Source organism: Nerophis lumbriciformis, linkage group LG06 (assembly GCF_033978685.3).
Source record: "Nerophis lumbriciformis linkage group LG06, RoL_Nlum_v2.1, whole genome shotgun sequence".
Taxonomy (NCBI): Eukaryota; Metazoa; Chordata; class Actinopteri; order Syngnathiformes; family Syngnathidae; genus Nerophis; species Nerophis lumbriciformis.
Genome location: NC_084553.2, coordinates 31,177,422 through 31,198,589, shown reverse-complemented (window position 1 = coordinate 31,198,589; position 21,168 = coordinate 31,177,422). Strand labels below are relative to the sequence as shown.

The following is a 21,168-nucleotide window of genomic DNA, read 5'->3' as shown; positions in this document are numbered from 1 at the left end:
TAGTCTAAATATGTGGATAAGGGTCCGACTTACGTAGAACATGGAAACTAACATCCATTACAGATTTACTGGACAACAAGCATTAGACACTTCATTAGGTACATCAGCAAGCTCAACTGCTTAATTGAGACACTTATTTTTGTGGCTGGCAGTGGTGGTGAAAGGCACTGCATCACACTGAATAATGTTTAATAATCAACTCTCAGGATTCTTTTTACATCCCCTTAAATGTCTATTTGACACAACGATGGAGACAACAGCAAATGTGTTTGAGTAGAACATGTGCATATTTGGAGTATATAAAAAAAAGTAGAGAAAAAGTTAACTTTTGTTATCAAAGCTCTTTGGGATCCATTGTCCACCCATAAAGAGAAGAAGCTTATAGCGTGTATCTCAAGTCAAGGCCCACAATACAATGGACCTGCCATAATTATTCGAGAGAGGATCTACGACAGAGGGTTGCAGAGGGGGCTGAGCGGTGACATCTGGGCCATGACCTTTGACATGGAATCTGGGCAAGCTAAATCCTGCAAAAGGAGGGGATGTAGTGCTCTCTTGGAATGGGGGGAGGGTCAAGCACAGGAAGTGAGTGGAAAAACAGGGCAACATTACTGAGGGTCTAGATATATGCTAAACTTACAGTGATGTATGTCAGCATACCCTGAACCTACAGTACCAAAGAAATCTGCTGTTATACTTGAGCTTCCAAAACTTAGGGTCGCAACTTTAAATGTGTTGTGGGTCAGTTTTCATTGGGTTGTGGTAAGATACTTTTTACTATATAAACATGGAACAGGCACACAGTATCTGGCCAAACAGCTTTTTGATTCAAGTTTGCTGTAATAAAATAATGTAATTAGTTTATACAGTTCCACTCAAAATCATTAAAGTACACAATTTTTCAATATATGTTAAGTTTCAATAAATGGAAAGTTCATAGAGGCCCTTTCATGCAAAACCAATATTTCTTACCTATTGGTACCTGCTTATGTATATTTGGGATCAGCGTAAGTTCCAAAAACTTTAAATCAAATTGTGGAGGCATTGCAGAGATATTTATAAAACAATCTTGCCTTCATTCCTACTTCTTCCTAACTGTTCGTTTGGAATTTGCACTTTTTGTGACGCTGTTGCCATACGTGACATCAGCAGAGATCCATATTTGGTAGAAATTTACTCAAACATCCTTGCGCACTTCAGCCTATTTTAATTTATGCAAAACCAGCTGTGTCACAACATCATGTCCACGATGAAACCCAATGAAGGAAAATGCTATGTTGTTGGTTGGCTTTAACCAGCACAAGACATTTCACAAACTTTCAGCCTCATCTAAATAAAAAAGGGCCTTATTTTAACTTTTATGATTCGTGATAATGTACTTTCAAGTGTCAAAAAGTTGCTCAGAGTGTGCAAAGATTAGTCCGGCTTCAACCACCGACCTTCACAAAAAGAGCCTTGCGAACGTTTATGTAGCCTGTGGCATAGCTAACTGGAGTAGCCGACTCGGGCCTCCACTGTTTAACAGGTTTCGAAACAGCAGTGAAGGAAAAGTATTAATATGATGTAGAATAGAAAAGCATTTTATTGTCAATATACACATGTATACGTCCAGGATTTAGCACTGGAGAGATAATGACTCGGTAGAAGGTTAACCTTAGCCAGCGTTTCGTACCAGAAGAATCCAACCAGCCTTCATTACTTTGTGTACGCCGTGTCGTCTCCTTCAGCCGACAACGAACAAGTAAAACTTAGATGGGTGTTGGCGATCATCAGTGTCCATATTGCATACAGTCTTAGCAAAACAAAACAAAAACAACTAGGCTACTATAGTAAACAAGGCTGCCAAGGCGGGGACAAAAGGCTAGTCAGCGTGAGGGAGTGTGGTAAGGAGGGCCTCATTTGAATTTAACAACTCAGCCTTTCAAAATGAACCGTTTTTGAAGGCAGCCAAAAATTGGCTTGAGGATAGGTCTGTAAAACAAAATCTGTGCAAAATTTTGACCATAGAACCATTATTACATGTTATGTAGACCAAAATTAAATGTTTAAAAAAAATTGAAAAATAATCATGATATGACCCCTTTAAAAATAGACTGTAATGTTTAAAAAAATGGAAAAATAATCATGATACGACCCCTTTAAAAATAGACTGTAATTTTAAAGCTATTCAAAGAGTTTAAATAGTTAACTAGGGCCGCACGGTGGCCTAATGGTTAGCATGTGGCTGGTGACCAGTCTAAGTTGTGCCCCACCTCTTACTCAAAGTTAGCTGGGATAGGCTTCAGCTTACCCTAGTAAGCGGTATAGAAAATGCATGGATCAATGGATGGAAAGTTTATCGCAAACTACTACACGTTTCCAAAACTGCATTTGCAATTAATTATACCATAATTTTATGTCATTATGCAAGTTTGAGGCCTGGGGATGAACCACATTTGTAATCAACTTAACTAAATCTATTTCTAATCATTAGATGAAAATCTAATAAGAAACAAACGACAGTTTTTTTCCCCCACATTTTTTTAAAGGTTACTTGTTAAAACCTTGAAAAAACGTATTTGGAACATTTTCAAAAATGTTGTAACTATATTTTACTGTGATTATATTTAATTGCGATAATAGTATACCATTAGAGATTTCAAAATAACTGTATTTTTCCACTAATGATCATGGCTAAATTAAATGACTACTAGTGAGGCATTTAGGCTTCCTTTTCACAACTGTTAATGCAACAAAGAAGTAATTGGCTATCAGTCCAATAAACTTCAGTGCTGCTGTAATGGAGTGTTGGACACAGGTTAAATAATTAATATGGCTAGGTTAGAACAGATTGTATTCTAAGAATGCTGCATTCTTCAGTTCGTTGACATTCCTTGAGTGAAGAATTTTCCTGTCCTTCCCACTGGTGTAAATCTCTCAAGGGTTGACTTTCATAAATCACGGTGTTTGTATTTAAGGGCATATTCGGGCCATTACTGGTCACCCTCTTTTCTTTTTTTTAACGGCCAAAATGCTGATCCCATTGGCCCCTGAGGTTTTGTTCTGCCCGGCGAAAGGCCCCCCCAGGCCGTAGCAAGCCTGACCTGAACAGGGGCCGTAAATATCAACTCCCCACATGAGTCCACGGCCCTGCATCCACCCCCAATCTCTCTCACACACAAAACAAACACTCAAATGCAAGCATTTTGAGTAAGTAACAATCAAGGTATGTATAATGGGTATATCGGAAGATGAGTCGTTGTGAGATAAATGCCTACATACAGTATGTGTACACAGCGCTGCCTGGTATATAAGAGGTACAAGAGCTTTTCCCACAGGCCAGCTAAAGGACACACATACAAGTTAGGGTCAAATTTACACCCGAGCGGAGCCTGTGGAGTACATTCCTCTCCCTCGGGGTGTGCTTTCAATCACTGGGATTGTCAAAAGTGATCCTTTACCAGGTAGTTCAGAGCCAGTGTCCTTGTACAGCTGAACACACAGAGCTGAGATGACTCAGCAGCATCCACTTTGATTGTACTGTAGCTGATCATTTAGAAATCAATGGCAGTGACAGCAGAGAGACGGCCAGAGTAAACAACCCCGGCTAGATGTATTGGAAAATCCTATTTACAGTACAAGCAAGGACATTCAAATTAGCAAATTCAAATGCAACATTTGGTAGCCACAGACACAATGTACTATACATCTGCTCACGCCACAACAGGGGCCTCAAACGGGTAGCTTGAGTAGCTCACCAAAGGGTAAAAAAATATGTACAAAATAAGTACTTTGGTATCTTCAAATAAAAGGAAAGCTTGATTAAGCCATCAAGACCACAATATCCACAAATAGCTGAGTTGAAATCCTAACACCTTGGCTGTGCCTATAAATTCTGTCCATAAAAATAATGAACAGAGCCAATGACAAAGGGCAGCGATGCCTTAAGGCAGCCTTGGCGGACACCAACATTTACCGTCAACAGGCTAAACTGGCAATGAAGAGCAGGCTCCTGCTCTGGTTGTACAAGCACAGAATGGCACGCAGTGGTGAGCTAGGAACCTCATACTCCCTGAGCACCACCGTGAGAGGTACATGGTCAAATGCCTTGTCCATGTTCCCAAAGCACCTGTGCATGGTAAGGGTGTAGAGCTGGTGCAGTGTTCCACAATCAGAACTAAAAACACATTGAACCTCCTGTTGTTGAGGTTTGACTAACGGTTATACCCCTCTCTCCGGCACTCTGGAATAGACTTTCCCCGAGACCATTTTAAAAAGTCTGTGTGTTCAGCCAACTTTATTTGGAAGCAATAAAATACAGTATGTGCAGACCATATACAGTAGCACCTAAACTTAAGAGTGTTTTGAGATAAGTGCTGTCTCTCGGCTAATTGTTATGCTTTAAGTTGCATCCCTGTCATTAGTTGGAGTAGTTACTGTGAATGCCACAGTGAAACCTGTAAGAGCCGACTAGAAAACATCTGGTCTTTGTCGCTAGCATTTGCTTGTACCTAGAGATCGACATAGCTTTGTTTTACAACCATGGGAAGAAAGAAGTGAGTGTGAAGGACAGTGCTGAGAAGTACAAACCCCGTTTCCATATGAGTTGGGAAATTGTGTTAGATGTTAATATAAACAGAATACAATGATTTGCAAATCATTTTCAACCCATATTCAGTTGAATATGCTACAAAGACAACATATTTGATGTTCAAACTGATAAACATTTTTTTTTTGCAAATAATCATTAACTTTAGAATGTGATGCCAGCAACACGTAACAAAGAAGTTGGGAAAGGTGGCAATAAATACTGATAAAGTTGAGGAATGCTCATCAAACACTTATTTGGAACATCCCACAGGTGTGCAGGCTAATTGGGAACAGGTGGGTGCCATGATTGGGTATAAAAACAGCTTCCCAAAAAATGCTCAGTCTTTCACAAGAAAGGATGGGGCGAGGTACACTCCTTTGTCCACAACTGCGTGAGCAAATAGTCAAACAGTTTAAGAACAAGTGCAATTGCAAGAAATTTAGGGATTTCAACATCTACGGTCCATAATATCATCAAAACGTTCAGAGAATCTGGAGAAATCACTCCACGTAAGCAGCATGGCTGGAAACCAACATTGAATGACCGTGACCTTTGATCCCTCAGACGGCACTGTATCAAAAACCGACATCAATCTCTAAAGGATATCACCACATGGGCTCAGGAACACTTCAGAAAACCACTGTCACTAAATACAGTTCGTCGCTACATCTGTAAGTGCAAGTTAAAGCTCTACTATGCAAAGCGAAAGCCATTTATCAACAACATCCAGAAACGCCGCCGGCTTCTCTGGGCCCGAGATCATCTAAGATGGACTCATACAAAGTGGAAAAGTGTTCTGTGGTCTGACGAGTCCACATTTTAAATTGTTTTTGGAAATATTCGACATCGTGTCATCCGGACCAAAGGGGAAGCGAACCATCCAGACTGTTATCGACGCAAAGTTCAAAAGCCAGCATTTGTGATGGTATGGGGGTGCATTAGTGCCCAAGGCATGGGTAACTTACACATCTGTGAAGGCACCATCAATGCTGAAAGGCACATACAGGTTTTGGAACAACATATGCTGCCATCTAAGCGCCGTCTTTTTCATGGACGCCCCTGCTTATTTCAGCAAGACAATGCCAAGCCACATTCAGCACGTGTTACAACAGCGTGGCTTCGTAAAAAAAGAGTGCGGGTACTTTCCTGTCTCCCATCGAAAATGTGTGGCGCATTATAAAGTGTAAAATACGACAGCAGAGACCCCGGACTGTTGAACGACTGAAGCTCTACATAAAACAAGAATGGGAAAGAATTCCACTTTCAAAGCTTCAACAATTAGTTTCCTCAGTTCCCAATCGTTTATTGAGTGTTGTTAAAAGAAAAGGTGATGTAACACAGTGGTGAACATGCCCTTTCCCAACTACTTTGGCACATGTTGCAGCCATGAAATTCTAAGTTGATTATTATTTGCAAAAAAAAATAAAGTTTATGAGTTTGAACATCAAATATCTTGTCTTTGTAGTGCATTCAATTGAATATGGGTTGAAAAGGATTTGCAAATCATTGTATTCCGTTTGTATTCCATTGTATTCCTACCTCTCTGAGCTGCCACCTTACCGTGGTAGAGGAGTTTGCGTGTCCCAATGATCCTAGGAGCTATGTTGTCCGGGGGCTTCCATGCCCCCTGGTAGGGTCTCCCAAGACAAACAGGTCCTAGGTGAGGGATCGGACAAAGAGCAGCTCGAAGACTTCTATAGAAATGCAAGAACCGAGACTCAGATTTCCCTCGCCCGGACGCGGGTCACCGGGGCCCCCCTCCGGAGCCAGGCCCGGAGTTGGGGCACGATGGCGAGCGCCTGGTGGCCGGCCGGGCCTGTCCCCATGGGGCCCGGTCGGGCACAGCCCGAAGAGGCAACGTGGGTCCCCCCTCCAATGGGCTCACCACCCATAGCAGGGGCCATAGAGGTCGGGTGCAATGTGAGCTGGGCGGCAGCCGAAGGCAGGGCACTTGGCGGTCCGATCCTCGGCTACAGAAGCTAGCTCTTGGGACGTGGAACGTCACCTCGCTGGGGGGGAAGGAGCCTGAGCTAGTGCGAGAGGTAGAGAAGTTCCGGTTGGATATAGTCGGACTCACCTCAACGCACAGCAAGGGCTCCGGAACCAGTTCTCTCGAGAGGGGCTGGACTCTCTTCCACTCTGGCGTTGCCAGCAGTGAGAGGCGACGGGCTGGGGTGGCAATTCTTGTTTCCCCCCGGCTCAGAGCCTGCACGTTGGAGTTCAACCCGGTGGACGAGAGGGTAGCTTCCCTCCGCCTTCGGGTGGGGGGACGGGTCCTGACTGTTGTTTGCGCTTACGCGCCAAACAGCAGCTCAGAGTACCCACCCTTTTTGGATTCACTCGAGGGAGTACTTGAGGGTGCTCCCCCGGGTGATTCCTTCGTTCTACTGGGGGACTTCAACGCTCATATTGGCAACGACAGTGAAACCTGGAGAGGCGTGATTGGGAAGAATGGCCGCCCGGATCTGAACCCGAGTGGTGTTTTGTTATTGGACTTTTGTGCCCGTCTTGGATTGTCCATAACGAACACCATGTTCAAGCATAAGGGTGTCCATATGTGCACTTGGCACCAGGACACCCTAGGCCGCAGTTCTATGATCGACTTTGTAGTTGTGTCATCGGATTTGCGGCCTCATGTTTTGGACACTCGGGTGAAGAGAGGGGCGGAGCTTTCTACCGATCACCACTTGGTGGTGAGTTGGCTGCGATGGTGGGGGAGGATGCCGGACAGACCTGGCAGGCCCAAACGCATTGTGAGGGTTTGCTGGGAACGTCTGGCAGAGTCTCCTGTCAGAGAGAGTTTCAATTCCCACCTCCGGAAGAACGTTGAACATGTCACGAGGGAGGTGCTGGACATTGAGTCCGAGTGGACCATGTTCCGCACCTCTATTGTCGGGGCGGCTGATTGGAGCTGTGGCCGCAAGGTAGTTGGTGCCTGTCGTGGCGGTAATCCTAGAACCCGTTGGTGGACACCGGCGGTGAGGGATGCCGTCAAGCTGAAGAAGGAGTCCTATCGGGTTCTTTTGGCTCATGGAACTCCTGAGGCAGCGGACAGGTACCGACAGGCCAAGCGGTGTGCGGCTTCAGCGGTCGCGGAGGCAAAAACTCGGACATGGGAGGAGTTCGGGGAAGCCATGGAAAACGACTTCCGGACGGCTTCGAAGCGATTCTGGACCACCATCCGCCGCCTCAGGAAGGGGAAGCAGTGCACTACCAACACCGTGTATGGTGCGGATGGTGTTCTGCTGACCTCGACTGCGGAAGTTGTGGATCGGTGGAGGGAATACTTCGAAGACCTCCTCAATCCCACCAACACGTCTTCCTATGAGGAAGCAGTGCCTGGGGAATCTGTGGTGGGCTCTCCTATTTCTGGGGCTGAGGTTACTGAGGTAGTTAAAAAGCTCCTCGGTGGCAAGGCCCCGGGGGTGGATGAGATCCGCCCGGAGTTCCTTAAGGCTCTGGATGCTGTGGGGCTGTCTTGGTTGACAAGACTCTGCAGCATCGCGTGGACATCGGGGGCAGTACCTTTGGATTGGCAGACCGGGGTGGTGGTTCCTCTCTTTAAAAAGGGGAACCGGAGGGTGTGTTTTAACTATCGTGGGATCACACTCCTCAGCCTTCCCGGTAAGGTCTATTCAGGTGTACTGGAGAGGAGGCTACGCCGGATAGTCGAACCTCGGATTCAGGAGGAACAGTGTGGTTTTCGTCCTGGTCGTGGAACTGTGGACCAGCTCTATACTCTCGGCAGGGTCCTTGAGGGTGCATGGGAGTTTGCCCAACCAGTCTACATGTGCTTTGTGGACTTGGAGAAGGCATTCGACCGTGTCCCTCGGGAAGTCCTGTGGGGAGTGCTCAGAGAATATGGGGTTTCGGACTGTCTGATTGTGGCGGTCCGCTCCCTGTATGATCAGTGTCAGAGCTTGGTTCGCATTGCCGGCAGTAAGTCGGACACGTTTCCGGTGAGGGTTGGACTCCGCCAAGGCTGCCCTTTGTCACCGATTCTGTTCACAACTTTTTTGGACAGAATTTCTAGGCGCAGTCAAGGCGTTAAGGGGATTCGGTTTGGTGGCTGCAGGATTAGGTCTCTGCTTTTTGCAGATGATGTGGTCCTGATGGCTTCATCTAGCCAGGATCTTCAGCTCTCACTGGATCGGTTCGCAGCTGAGTGTGAAGCGACTGGGATGAGAATCAGCACCTCCAAGTCCGAGTCCATGGTTCTCGCCCGGAAAAGGGTGGAGTGCCATCTCCGGGTTGGGGAGGAGATCTTGCCCCAAGTGGAGGAGTTCAAGTACCTCGGAGTCTTGTTCACGAGTGAGGGAAGAGTGGATCGTGAGATCGACAGGCGGATTGGTGCGGCGTCTTCAGTAATGCGGACGCTGTATCGATCCGTTGTGGTGAAGAAGGAGCTGAGCCGGAAGGCAAAGCTCTCAATTTACCGGTCGATCTACGTTCCCATCCTCACCTATGGTCATGAGCTTTGGGTTATGACCGAAAGGACAAGATCACGGGTACAAGCGGCCGAAATGAGTTTCCTCCGCCGGGTGACGGGGCTCTCCCTTAGAGATAGGGTGAGAAGCTCTGTCATCCGGGGAGAGCTCAAAGTAAAGCCGCTGCTCCTCCACATCGAGAGGAGCCAGATGAGGTGGTTCGGGCATCTAGTCAGGATGCCACCCGAGCGCCTCCCTAGGGAGTTGTTTAGGGCACGTCCGACCGGTAGGAGGCCACGAGGAAGACCCAGGACACGTTGGGAAGACTATGTCTCCCGGCTGGCCTGGGAACGCCTCGGGATCCCCCGGGAGGAGCTGGACGAAGTGGCTGGGGAGAGGGAAGTCTGGGCTTCCCTGCTTAGGCTGCTGCCCCCGCGACCCGACCTCGGATAAGCGGAAGAAGATGGATGGATGGATGGATGTATTCCGTTTATATTTACATCTAACACAATTTCCCAACTCAAATGGAAACGGGGTTTGTAGAAAAAAATAATAATCTCTTGGAGATGAAAAAAGTATCCATCCATCCATCCATCCATCCATCCATCCATCTATCTATCAAAAGAATGACAGAGCGTGTCCCCAACATGGCGAAACAATTACGGCGTATCTCTGCTAGTCTGCACCATGCTAAAGCAGGAGGAGTCTAACGCCAACCAAGGATGTTAAAATAATATCTAAACGGGATGTATATCAATACAAATATGGAGAAGCTGCTGATCGTGCGTTTGACAGACAAAACAGCTGGAAGGAGATACCGTAGAAGACCACATGCTGCACATTATAATTACATCAGTTCATAAAACTACTGCAGTTGTTTGTAGTACATTGTATTGTATTGTTTTTCATGCAATATTTCTTATCTGAAAGTAGGTTTTTCTTTTTAAAAGGCATGATACATGTTAAAATTGTGCTGTTGGGGAGGCAAGCATTGATTAAAATGATTTCAATTAGTTTAAAATGTCATTTTGTGGCATTGATATTAGACACAAGTGTTTTAACTTAACAGCTCCGTCACAGAACCAATTACGCTCGTAAGTTGACATACTACTGTACAATACAACATGCGTGGCTTCCAGCCGTTTTTATTTTGCCAAAGTCATATATGCTACAATATCTTTAAACCATCTGTAAATCAGTCTTGGGAAAACACAATAACCTTTACTCATTTTGGGCAATATATATAAAAACAGTATAATATCATTTTAATTCTTCATAAGGAGAATGCTATTACATAAAGTATAATATTACTAATTGACACTAATCATCATTAAATTAAAGTAATAACCAGAGGTGTGAATCTTTCGGCACCTCGCGATTCGATTACGATTCAAGAGTTACGATTTAATTAGAAAATTGATTATTGATGCATCTTTAATTCATGTGTGTTGATGCAGTTTTTTTTCGTTTCGTTTCACTGAATAAGCATTCATCACTTGCAACTTTTAAAAACAGTGCATTTGTAATAAGAAACAGTTGAATTAATTACCATTACATTTTTTTTTTTTTTTAAATGTGTGCGAAACTGGAACAAAAGTGCCCTAAAATAAGGAACCGGTTGGATCTTTCGGTGAGGTGGCCGCTGCGGTCAGCCAAATTTTAGAACTGTCTGCCATACTTTATTTAAAGTTAAAGTACCCATGATTGTCACACACACACTAGGTGTGGCGAACTTACAATGAATAAATAATCGATTATGTACTAAACGATTTTAACAATCGCCCATGTCCGAATTGCGATGCATATTAAAATCGATTATTTCCCCCACAACTGGTAATAAGTAGAACAACTCTAAAATGTGTTAGTCGAGTACCCCAACACAGTAGGACTTTCACTAGCACAGTTGGTGTTGTTGCCTCACAGCAGAGCAGATGCTTTGTTTTTACACCTTCTCTCCTTTGCACCACACTTGCAGCTGAATCACAAGAAACAACCCCTCTGAAGCACAAGATAGCCCACAAGACAGGCTCATTGTTTTGCCTACAGCTTTGCCAGTGATAGGCTTGCACTGCCTTAAAGTCTTGGCCAATAAAGCAGCTTTGTGACTCTGAAAGCCAAACACAATGAGAGGCTTTGATGTCAGCAACTCTGCTCACAGCGCTCATAAAACACAGTAAATCGGCTTGAGCTAAACGCCGTTCTTTAAAATGCCACCAAAGAGGAACATTTTTTTTATCAACTTCGGTTTAATGTCACAAAAGTGGCAATGAAGAGCTTTTCATACATGCGTGCATTAATCATTCAAAGCAATCATGAGAGCGCCGTGTAGGAAAATTACAAAAATACATCAGATGAAAGGGACTCCTCAGTTATGTCTTTTGCTTTGCTTACATGGATGAACGTGGCTAGTAAAACATGACTCGCAACTCCACTAAAAATAATAATATCTTAAAACCAAAGAACTAAATGAAATGTCAGCAACAGTTTGGCTTAACACCGTAAGTAATTTATAGTGCCTACTCGTCTTTCTTTCGGATGCTGTTCAAGCATCAAGCGGCCTGATTTACAAGTCAGCTGCTAACCACCTGGTTGACCCCCTCTGGCCACAGATGGTCAGTTGTCCACTGCATCGCCTGAGACTTTTATCCCCTCTCTCAAAGAAGAAAAAAAAGCATAAATGAATGTGTGACCTCAATGGCCAGAGGAGCTGTGACATGCTCCCAACACTATCTAGCAACTGCTGAAAAGATGTGCACACACACACACACACACACACACACACACACACACACACACACACACACACACACACACACACACACACACACACACACACACGCACAATCCGGCACAGCGTTCATGAAAATGGGAAGCAATGCTGTTCTGTCCCATTCCTAACAAACCTCTGTTTGACACATGACAAGACTTCTGCCAATTAATCCCCCATAAACCTGCCAGCCACATAAAATCCAGCTTTATGGGCATTCACTCTCTCGCCGCAAGGTTAGGCACATTGTCATTTACCCCGTATGACATATCACATAGCTCAAAAGGTGACCAGATTTAAGAAATGTCATTCTGTATAATGGGGTGCAGTTATACGGTAGGAAGGGGATTCATATAGCCCCATACCTGACATATGTGTGTGTGTCTGGAGAAAAGGGGGGAAATTTACTCACTGCATTATTTTACTGTAATGCAGTGAGTAAATTGCCTTCCTATTACAACAAATTCCAAGCAGGGGGTCAGACACTGCAAACAGTGCTATGCCACATAGGACTAAGGTAGTTTATATTTAATACAGAACAGTGATTCAATTCCAAAATAATTGTGTTGAAATAAGAACAGTAGCAGTGTAGCTGAAACAAAATTATTGGAATGTGCGACACAAACAGAATTTAATGAATTCTCCGTCTGTGTTACCCAGCAGTATAGTTCTTGTGGTATGTATGTACAGTGCACAGGTTAGTGCCCCACCAAACTCAAAACAGTGAGTCAGAGTATCATCCAAAGCTCAATGTTCCCAAGAGAAATTAAGGCTGGATTTGCACTACAGGTTTAGGTGCTTATTTTCGATATAATGTAGATTTAAAGCTGGTGTGTATATTTGTGTTGTATGGGCAACTATATGTGTTTGTCACTGATCCCTGTGTTTTGCTGACCACAGGTTGAATTGACAGGGAATATTTCATAAATACATGTCAGATTTGTATTCAAATTTGGAATAGGCCTGATTCTGATCTGAGCATATCCTGCATCATGCATTTTCATTTATTTCATGCTGACATAATGTATATCCAAATTGTGTCACTGCAACCATGTAGTGTTAATTCAGCCGAAGTACTTTAGCAGCCCAACTCACCGAGGCCTCCGATGGTGTGTGAATGATCTGAGGCGCGCAGCTGAACCGGGGCACTCTCAGACTGGCTCTCCTCATGGTAGAACAGTTTGTAGCCTTGCACACTGGCCGAATTCCTCTGTGCCAGTCTCCAGCGCACCAAAATAGTGGTGCAGTTCAAGGGCTCCAAATGTAGCTCAGGAGACAGAGGAACTGTGTAGATGAAAATCACCCCAAAAAAAAAAAAGATTAAATTTCAACATGACAGCAAATATGTTGTTTTATGGGCACAATGACATAATCTTTTTCTCTGCAGGAAGCTGTTCCTTTTTAGATTCTTTGAAATGTGAAACTCTCATTTGATGTTTACCAGCTGTTTCACACTTAATACACAGCATGCACGACCACACTGAGGGCACAGGAGCAATGTCTCTATTTTAGGAAAGACAATTACTAGAAGACACCTGATTTTAAACAAAAGTGAGATAGGCAGGAAAAAAAAATCACACCCACTACTCCACCTTAAAGCTTTAGCTCTAAATGTATACCTAGCCTTTTTCCATCCAGAGGCCTGAATAGCTCCCTACATGACCCATGACAGAAACCCTTACAGTACAGTGAAAAGCTTTCAGAGGAACAAATGCAATGCCTTAACAAGATTATTGGCAAACTGAGCCGTTGGAAAGAAATGAGGAATTCAGTATTGCTTTAATAGTTTGGAATACATATTTTTGTGTGATACTGTATGTATTGTGGGTCATGTTTTCCTTATGTTGTACCTTGACCACTAGATGCCTTTGGCGTGCGGTGAGAGGTCCAGGCTGACTGCTCACCCCACCCTATGCTGGTGGCGACAGCGATTCGCAGGAGATAGTTGGTGTCAGGCTTCAGGTTTTCTAGGAGGTACTTTGTCATCTCTCCAGGCAACTCCATTTGAGAGACTGAGCTCTCAGCACTGGTACGGTGGGACAAACGATAGGCAGAGACCCGACCCCGACTCAGCTTGTCAGGGAGGGGTTGCCACGACACCTGGATGTCCGTGGGGCTGCGACTGGTCAGGCTGAGCTCAGGGGCACGCAGAGGAACTGGGAAGGGAAGAGACATAAGAGATTAACAACAGATCACACAACTTATAAATCCATCCATCCATTTTCTACCGCTTATTCCCTTTGGTGTCGCAGGGGGCGCTGGAGCCTATCTCAGCTAGGATCGGGCGGAAGGCGGGGTACACCCTGGACAAGTCGCCCCCTCATCGCAGGGCCACAACTTATAAATCAACTTATTAAAATTAATTCATTTGAAAAACTGATTATTAAGAGGCATTGTTTTTTAGTTCTTAGTGCATGGACAGGAGACTATCAATCAATCAATCAATCAATGTTTATTTATATAGCCCTAAATCACAAGTGTCTCAAAGGACTACATTTGCGAGTTGAGTGCGCCAAAGCTAAAGTTGTTGCTAAAATCCCGACATGTAATGGTTTCGAATGCAAAACATGAACTTTGGCTCATGAAAGAAATATCCACACACTCGTGGCATTATACATACATATACATAGCTACTGTATGGATGGTTTTGTGAAAAATTTAAATAGACAGGCCAAGACTGAGCTGTTATGAGGTTCTTTCGGAATCCAAAAACACAGCAGGAGAATTAGGCTTAAACACAAACACACCTATAATATAATATAATATAAATATAATATAAATAAGCTTGTGTGCACAAATTTGAGAAACACAAAAGCACAAAGATATTTGCAGCCCTCCATCCCCCCTTTTATGTCAACAACACCAACACTCATTAACTGCAGTAAAACATCTTGTAAACAAACATGAAAGTCAAACACCATGTCATTTCTGTTCTCATGGTTATGTTTCTGCATGAAAAGGTATCACTCATGTTGAAGGACATTATCGTTATATTCCTCACCGTCCTCAAGCGTGTGTTGGAACATGTGATCTGACATGCGACTGGCTCCCATTGGCATGTAGGCCACAACGTAGAAGGTGTAGTTGCGAGCTGGCTCCAGGTCATCAATAATATACCGAGTGGTATCATTTCCAATAACAACCTGGTATTCCTCGTTGTTTAATCCTGAACAAATTAGGAGATAGTGAAATAAGTTAGAATGATGTGTAGGGACGAGTACCAAATTCAGTACATTTATAGGCACCAAGATAATTCTGCCAGTACCACATGGGATTGATTCGTGTAAAATCATACGGTGTCATATTTCGATAACTTTTTTGCATGTGTGACATCATGTCTAGTTGCAGACTAAAGTCACTTAGTCAAACTGCCTCTAGGTGATGTTACAATTTTCAATGCCAAAGGATCCACTTTTCCAAGAGGCGCTAGCTTGACGCAAATTTACATTGACGCTAATTTACATTGACTTTGCCATAGACATGCTACTGATTAGCATTAGCAATTTTATATTCCAACTTAAACACCTCCAAATTTGGTAATGAAAACTACAATTAAGATGCACTTTACATACAGTAAATACAACACTTACAGTATAAAGACTTCATAACACGCAACATAAGACTAGACCGGCACATTCAGCTTCATGACAAAGACTCCTTCCTACAGTAGCTCGGCAACACACCGGAGCCTACTTATACGGAACACTACTGCAATCTAACGCCTTAGAAGTGCAACTGCATGTGAAGTCTAATACATAAAACATGCAAATGCGACTCGGAAATGTAATAAGAAAACAAGAGATAAGAAATAGATAGAGATGTAATGATAAAGTGTAATAATGATAACTGCGGTAAAACTATCGACGGTTAGTATTACCATTTTAAATTAAAATGATCAAAAAACAGTGATTTATACCTGCACTTTGATAAACTCACGGACTGACTGTTGCCAGCTCGCTAGCTTAAATGTTAACATTAAAACAAGATACATTAACGTCTTTAAGAATCTAAACTTATATATGTCTATGAATGTTCTCATTCATCCAGGTCATTCAATCGATCACAACTGGACTGTTGCCAATCGATCGATTGAATGTCTTGAGATAAACTCATATAAACACATTACTGTCGAAGCAACTATGATATTCAATTATGCACATTTTCAATTAATCATAATACACACAAACGTACCAAATAGTCGGTTTTCTAACAGTGTGTCTATTTATTTAAAAAAACAAAAAAAACATGGTCAAACAATTTTAGTGGGTGCATAAGCGCTTTTTGAGCACATTCAATAATCATATAGAATAATAATAATTCTAACTGTGATCATTTTGGTTGCGATAACTGCAATACAAAATTTTTATATCGTTACATCTCTACAACTGGACAGCACAGTCATTATAATCAGCTCATTTTTTTAAATTCCTTTAAAATGTATTTTTTTCAATATTAGACAATTAACATTTATTGACACAAACAAAAGTACCAACAATTGGTACTGTTGAGTACTGGTATTGATTCCCAGGAACTGGAAATTGGGACATTATTGCTTCAAATGTGAAAGGAATCCATTCGTAATGGTGTGTAAGTGTCTCTATTTCACAACATGATAATCAAATCACCAGTACAGAGAAACATGTCCATTCTACTGTGTAAATCATACACCTTCTGCAGTTTTGTCTGTATTTGTGAAGCTAATGCTTGATAGGTTAAATCATTAATAGCCAATGAGCAAAGCCACAGAATGGATGCATTTGTCTTCTTAGGAAAATATTATAATTATAATATTATTATTTGATTTTAGAAACCGAGCACTTAATATGTTTTGTCCTCCTACTGAATGCCTCTTTCATGACTCCTAGGAAAGAGTAACAAAGTCTGCTTTCCTTCCCAATTCACAAACTCTGACTGGCTTCCCAGGACATGCACTTTTGGACACTCCTTCAAGTAGACTAATTAGTTTTTCCTCTTATTATAAAGCCTCTATTTAGTGCGAGGCTTTGCAGCCTCAGGTGCAGAACAAACTGCTTGCTGTTCTCTCACAGCTATTCTCACACAAAGACTGTGAAGTTGTCAGCGAATATAAATCTGAAGTAGTAAAATCCCTGACAGATTTAACAATAAAACACTTTACTTTGACTTCCTCATCAACTACAACTAGCAGGTGTTTATTTTTTCCCAGTTCACCTTGCCAACTGAAGTTAGTCGAATTCTAATTAAGTGCAGCCCTTGAACGAGGAAGTGGATTTTCGTTCCCTGAGATGCAACATTGTTCCACTGTGACTCTTGCTGTCAATAGAAATAGTTTTAAGGAAGGCTGGAAGTCCAGAAGCCTTTTTTCTGCTGCCATACAAGTTTTTGAATAGTTTTCTATGCATTCTTAATGTTATCAGTCAAAGGAAGGGGCCCTGATTCTTGAAAGTCCATAGCTAAATAGGACTAATCCTGTTTGTCTAGATAAAGAGGTTTTTCCTCTTTATTTTTTCTTTATGTGACCTCTGCCTGACAGGACAGCAGTAACGGAAATTACTCAGCTGCCTCGTATTCATTATGTAGTAGATGAAGAATAATATGATATTCTAGACTTATATTACCTTTGGGGATGTGCTAATCAATTAGCCAATTTTCATTAAAAAGGTATGTGACCAATTAATACTTTTTAATGCCAATGACAAACACAAATCCCATCTGCCTGAAGTTGTATTCATTTTTAGACCATATAATATATACATACATACATATAAGTTAACAGCAAATGATGTGTCTTCATACACAGTGTGGAGCCGATCACTCAAGCTAATAATAATCACCTCCATTGCAGCTTAGTATGTTAAGTATCACCAATCAATCAAAGTTTATTTATATAGCCTTTAATCACTAATCCCTCAAAGGGCTGCACGAACCACAACAATATCCTCAGGTCTTATCCCGCATCAGGGCAAGAAAAAAATCATTCCAATGGGAACAACGAGAAACCTTGGAAGGGACCGCATCCATTGCACCGAGTGGATATCATCCATAGCATTATAAATAGGGGTGTGACAATTTGTTTTAACAATGATTTGATTCCATTCAGAATCTGTGGTTGCCGATACGATTCATGTATGATATACATTTTTTTTTACAACAATACGATCCGAAACAATTCAGTTAGTTGTAAACGATTCAGTAACTTTTTAGCAATAAAGAAAATCAAGCAGTGTGACTGTGAAATAAATACTGGATACTCGACACAACAGGTGAAGTTTCCTATATTCCTGTTGTAAAGGAATTAGGTATAAATGAAATATGGACACAAACAAGATATTAAAAAACAATTAAGGGCCAATCCATTCACATCTTATTTGAATAAAGTGCAACCAACACTTTAGATTGAATTGACAAGAGGAAACTTTTTCTGTTCTCATTTTTTTTCTTCAAGAAATGTTCAATTAAAGTACAGTAACCAACATTTTAACAGTAGATTTACCTGCTACTTCTGCTTTTGTTTTTCAACATGAAATAATATAATATTAATATAAAAAGTAAAGTGCAATAAACATTTCCTCAGGTTGAATTATTAGTAGGTTTACCAGCCACTTTTACTGTTGTTTTTGACATACAATTAATACAATTACGAAACACATTAATATAAAAAGCATGTGCAACCAAATCTCTTCAGGTTAAATGAGCAGTGGTTTGACCTGCTATTACTCTCATTTAATAAACAGCTGCAATATCAGAGAAAAGTCTCAACAAATACATACACCACAACACAATAACAATAAAAACCATAACACAAAAACTGTAAGCCAAAACACAACAATACAAAGTCGACACAGAAGTGACAGTGGACAAGTTACAGCGCCTCAACCACTTCCTGAGATGGAAAGTTGAAAACGTTCTAATGAACGAAGTTGGAAAAGTAAGTGACGTGTGACCACTTTTTCAATCATAAAGAAGTAGTTTTTTTTCCAATAGTACTAAAATACTATGCTTAGGAAGTTGTTCCATCGCTGTAACTTACTCTGCCGTCACTTCTGTCGTGTCCTTTGTGGCTTAAAGTTGTGTTGCGGCTTTATATTATGGTGTTGTGGCGTTTGTATTTGTTGTGGGACTTGCAATCATGCTGGAGCTAAAAGTTGTTGTGTTGTAATTTATGATAATGTCTTGTCGCGTTTACATTTGCTGTGACCTTTCTTAACCACCGTAGCTATCCGCCATTCTTGTTTTGTCGACTGATGGCGATGATGCTACAGACAAGCAGACAGTCTTGAATAACGTTTAACATCTCTATTATTAAAAGTGTATACTGTACTTCATATAAAGTCTGCCGTTCTTAAAGGAGAACTGCACTTTTTAAAAATGTTGCCTATCATTCACAATCCTTATGTAAGACAAGAATGTTTCTACATTTTTTTTGCATTCTAAATTGTAAATAAATGCCATCAAAAGTCAGCTCTATTCTGTCAACAAAGCCCTTAAAAAGCATCCAAGTATATACTGTATGTAATGTAGTAACGGGCATATTTATAATAATCGCAATTTTTTCAACAACATAACTGACTACTGCTCACTGCAGATTTCGTGAATGCCAACAAACATAATAAAACATCACAATGCCGCTATAAATAGTTTGTCTGCTTTAGCGCTTATAATAACAATATCACTAATACTTGGTTCATAATCGATATATTTTTATTTTCTTAAAATCATGTTTTTGTTACAAACTCTGAATAATTGCCTGGACACAGGAAAACTTTGAGGGCAAAAACCAAAAGAGTATTCGATAGAAAGTTTTATTTTTGTTTAGTTATTATGTACTATTGACTTTGTTCAGCGCAAAACAATTGTATGCAATTATACATAGTAAGTAACTAATTTAAATATTAACACCTTTGAGATGAGCTAGAAAAGAGATCTAGCAAAGGGCCCTCACAAATGGATGTTATTTAATTTTCACTTCCTTTGGGTGTAATGGCCATTTGTCCCATTATGATTTGTTAATACTTTATAATTATTCTCATATGTATATTATTCACTCACCCTCAGCTTTCATGTAGTGAACAGAGTATGCAATAACTTTATCGGAGTTATAAAGCGGCCTGTCCCAAGCCAGCAGTATGGCGGAGCTGGACACGGTGTCCGCTCGGATGTTCCGTGGCGCACTCGGGCGGTCCTCCGACATCACTACTATGAGCCTTGCCATGGAGAGGACAGATCCCTGCTCGTTCTCTGCCTGGCACTGATAAATTGCATCATCCTCAGGAATGATCTGGTTGATGACCAGTTTGCTGTGGGTCACACACACACACACACACACACACACACACACACACACACACACACACACACACACACACACACACACACACACACACACACACACACACACACACACACACTTCATCATGTGGTTCCTTTCCCAAGCTAAGTCATCACATAATTACCTTTAGCAGACATTGACAGCAAAATAGAAAAGAGAAATTTAGAGGAAAACCTACTAAATCCCTAATTTGCACTGGTAAATTATTCAGTCTCCTTCCTGTTGCAGGACCACAAGTTAATTATTCATGTGATTTGTTTTTAGTTGGCCAACAGAGGTAAAATAAACAGTAACATTTTGCTTTTGATCTTTGATCCACTTCTTTGCTTTCATATAAAACCAATCAAAAAGTAAAAAATACCTGTTGTACATCTTGATGCGACCATTGGAGTGAATTCTCTCCCCGTTCTTGAGCCATGTGATGTGAGGTGTTGGCAAGCCTTCAGCTTGGCATACAAAGCGAGCAGTGCCGGCACGTGGACGTGTCAAGCTCTCTGGCCACTCCACCAAGGATGGCGGCGCTGTGGAGGAACATCCATAGGAATTATATATTTAACACAACACAGTTTTTGCATAGACTCTCACGCAATAGATTATAATCTAATAAGATTTGACAGGAATAAAGGCATCAAAGCAAGTGTTTCCAGTAGGGTTTTCAAATTATTGTGTTAATTGCGAATAATTAATTACAGTCATATCTATTGTGTTAATCACGTTTTTAATCTCTAACATTACTGTTTCTGTATGCCTGTGACTTGCCTCGCCTTCGTCTTGTGTTTGACTGAGAGCAACAACAGTACTGCCATGCAGCACAAGGATAATATGTAACCCCTGCGAAAAAGAGATCTCACTGTGTCACAAGACTGATTGATGTTAGCAGCTTTAAATAGTGGAGGATGTATAGTGTAAAATATTTATAATAAACTTAAAGACGTATCAGAGTGTATTTATGGTTTGTGTAAGTCAACACATTTGGAGGAGAATGTTGTTTTAATCGCCCGTGCTTGTTATAAATCGCATGCCTGTGTGACTGCAGATGGACGAAATGAAACCAAAACTTGTACGTAAATCATTAAATTAGGTTTAAAAGATGAGA

The 21,168-nt window shown here is 41.7% G+C and overlaps 1 protein-coding gene across 1 annotated transcript in view; it reads right to left on the bottom strand.

The window, feature by feature from the left end:
* The window catches only part of prtga (protogenin homolog a (Gallus gallus)), a 65,450-nt gene that overhangs the window by 12,756 nt on the left and 31,526 nt on the right, over positions 1-21,168 (bottom strand). Inside the window, exons 6-10 of the mRNA XM_061964111.2 lie at positions 20,434-20,593; positions 19,793-20,040; positions 14,766-14,930; positions 13,615-13,920; positions 12,860-13,048 (exon numbers count right to left, since the gene is read on the bottom strand). Coding sequence (XP_061820095.1) covers positions 12,860-13,048; positions 13,615-13,920; positions 14,766-14,930; positions 19,793-20,040; positions 20,434-20,593 — 1,068 coding nt within the window. The remainder of the gene's footprint in view (positions 1-12,859; positions 13,049-13,614; positions 13,921-14,765; positions 14,931-19,792; positions 20,041-20,433; positions 20,594-21,168) is intronic.